Source organism: Asparagus officinalis, chromosome 5, assembly GCF_001876935.1.
Source record: "Asparagus officinalis chromosome 5, Aspof.V1, whole genome shotgun sequence".
Lineage (NCBI taxonomy): Eukaryota > Viridiplantae > Streptophyta > Magnoliopsida > Asparagales > Asparagaceae > Asparagus > Asparagus officinalis.
Window position 1 is genome coordinate 38,359,209 of NC_033798.1, and position 3,045 is coordinate 38,362,253.

Here is a 3,045-nt window from a genome sequence, read left to right on the forward strand (position 1 = left end):
CAAAACCCTAATTTTCTTTTTTTTTTTGAAAAATAAGAAATTTCCATTAAAATTAATCTCCAGTACATATATTACAGAAATGGCTAGGCTACTCAGGATTCTAACTAAGAAACTAATAGAGAGGGGAGATGACCCTGGCCGTCACCCTCCACTAAAGAACCTAGCGAGAATCCTGATTGACCCAAAGCCAAAACATAAAGCAAGTACAGATCCCATTACAAAACAATCTATCTCTAGAACCTGTAAAAAAAAAGAAATTATTTACAATGCTCTGCGGATTCCCAATTTGCAAGGATAGTATTGTTACCAGTCTTCCATGTACAGGTTCTAAGCAAGACATTTATATCCTCATAGAGTCGCCTAAATACCATCAACTTGTGCAACTGGGTAGCATGAAATATACGTCTATTCCTTTCTTGCCATATATGCCAGACAGCTGCACTTAAAGCCATTCTGGACAGCTTATACGTTCTGTCTTTCCTCTTGAACTTAGATTGAATATCTAGAGCTTCAGTTCTAATATCATTTATGACCGTAGCATCAAGCTGAAGTTTGAGTTTGCAGAGATTCCAGATATATGCTGAAAAAGAACATTGGAAAAAAAGATGATCTCTTGACTCAATCCCACCAGAACAGAGAACACACTCCACAGCTGATGTAATTCCAAATCTGGACAGTCTGTCCCTAGTGGCTAATCTATTATATAAACTTTTAATCAAGCAACAAGCCATCTTAGGATTTGAGGAAGGAAACCAGACCACATTTGAAAGATCAAAATTTGAGTAAGAGGTTCTTACTTGATCCCATGCTGACGCAAAAGTAAATTTCCCATTTGCATTTGGTAGCCAAATCCAGTGATCATCTTGACCAGTTATTTGAATATTTGAGATATGATGAATTATTAGAAAAAGGCATGGTAATTCAACATGCCATTGAGAGTTTTGAATGATGTGAGCTACTGACCAATTTTCTGTGCCTGTGAGATGTAGGTTTATTTGCTGCAGAATGTCCGAAAGCCTGCCTTCAAGAATCCATGGATCAAACCATAGAGAAGTTGTTTCACCATTACCAATAGATTTCCTTATGCAACACATAGCTTTAGATTTAATACCTGCTAAAAGCTTCCAAGTTCCAGAGTCCATAGCATGTGCCGGTGTATCCCAAATATTTCCTCCCCTGACATATCTTGCTCTCATCCAATTAGACCATAGAGTAGAAGTAAAAAGAAGTCTCCATATCAATTTAAGGGCAGCAGCATGACAGAGATCATTTAATTTCCTCAATCCAAATCCTCCTTCTTGTTTTGGACGACAAATATCCTTCCAGTTGATAGCATGTAGCTTACCCTTCCATAGAAAGTTAGCAAAAATTGACTCCAAACTGCGAACAGTTGAGTTGGGGAGTTTATAGACAAAATACCAATATGCTATGGTACTAAATAGAACTGATTTTATGAGTTCAATCCTCCCAGCAAATGATAAAGAGTATGTCATCCAGCCCTCAATCTTCTTCCTAACTTTATCAATAAGTGGGAGAAAATCTTTTGCATTAGGATAATTGAAAGATAAAGGTAGCCCCAAATATTTTACAGGTAGAGACCCACTTGATATGCCTATAACAGAACTTAGAATATCTTTATTTCTGCATCCTTTACTAAAAAAAATTTTGCTTTTGCTTTTATTGATACCCAGTCCTGTGTTAAGTGTAAGAGACTCCAACAAATTGTTAATGCCTTCAAAGGATTTCCTGTTAGCTCTACAAAAAACCAGCATATCATCAGCAAATAAAATATGAGACACTTGTAGATTCTGATTCTTCTTAATATTCTGAATTTTTCCCGAAATGGTAGCAAGCTCCATACTAATAGACCAAAATTCCATCACCAAAACAAAGATATATGGGGATAGAGGATCCCCCTGTCTTATACCCCTATTGCTTTGAAAAAAACCAGTAGAAGAGCCATTTAATAGGACTGAAAAAGAAGGGGTAGAGAGGCATTCTTTGATCCAGTTGATCCATATAGCTGGAAAACCCATGCAGTGCATAATATAGTATACAAACTCCCTATTTATACTGTCGAAAGCTTTATGCAAGTCAATTTTGAAACAAGCTCTTTTACCATGCTTCCTAGAGAAATCTCTTAGTAACTCATGTGCCAATAGGGAACATTCACCTATTTGTCTACCTTGAAGAAAAGCATGTTGATTATGAGAAATCAACTCTCCCACCACCAACTTCAATCTGTTGCTTAAGATCTTAGTAATAATTTTGTAAATAACATTGCAACAAGAGATAGGTCTATAATCTTGAATGGACGTGGCTTCTTTTGATTTTGGCACTAGAGTGAGAAAAGTGTGATTTATCTATTTTAGAATCTTACCTGAAGAGAAAAAAGATTTCACAGCTAATATCACATCATCCTTGATCAAACTCCAATTGTGTTGATAAAAATAAGCATTAAACCCATCTGGTCCTGGAGCCTTATCTGGATTCATTTGGAAAAGAGCCTCTTTAATCTCCTTGTGATTGATTTCCTTCACTAACCATTTCTTAGCTTCAAAAGTAAGGATTTTCTTCACTGTGACTTTAGGAAACACATTCCAGTATGTAGTTTGATTGAAAAGATCTTCATAAAATCTAGGAGCAATCAGCTTCATCTTGTCAAAAGAAGAAATAGGAGACCCATCTTTATCAATTAGATTCTTGATATTGTTTGAAGAAATCCTGTGTTTGATTGCATTATAAAAGAATTTTGTGTTTCTATCTCCTTGTTGAAGCCATAATTGTCTACTTTTTTATCTCAACTCATTTTCTTCCTTATCAAGCCAACCACTAAGCTCATATGATACTGCAGATTCTGAAGCCTGAAGTTCTTCATTTTCCATATCATGATTTAAATTATTTTGCAAGATCTCCAGCTGTTTGGATAATTTAATAATATTTGCCCTTGTTGAAGAAAATGACTCTTTAGTCCATTGTTTCAGAGCTAATTTAAGATATTTAAGTTTATTAACAAAAATGAACATAGGAGAGCCATCAAAATGA

At 35.4% G+C, this 3,045-nt stretch overlaps 1 protein-coding gene across 1 annotated transcript; it reads right to left on the minus strand.

Moving 5' to 3' along the window:
• On the minus strand, positions 258-2,657 carry LOC109841729. The gene is made up of 2 exons (XM_020410674.1): positions 2,381-2,657; positions 258-2,023 (listed from the first exon to the last, which is right to left on the minus strand). Exons 1-2 carry the CDS (start codon positions 2,655-2,657, stop codon positions 258-260), a joined length of 2,043 nt encoding a protein of 680 aa, XP_020266263.1.

What these genes read in the sequence shown, in the direction of transcription:
- LOC109841729 (XM_020410674.1), bottom strand. Translation starts at nt 2,657, where the DNA reads ATGAAGCTGATTGCTCCTAGATTTTATGAAGATCTTTTCAATCAAACT. An exon ending in GAAATCTTTTTTCTCTTCAG is followed by an intron (nt 2,024 to 2,380) that starts GTAAGATTCTAA and finishes TGGGTTTTCCAG; the next exon opens with CTATATGGATCAACTGGATC.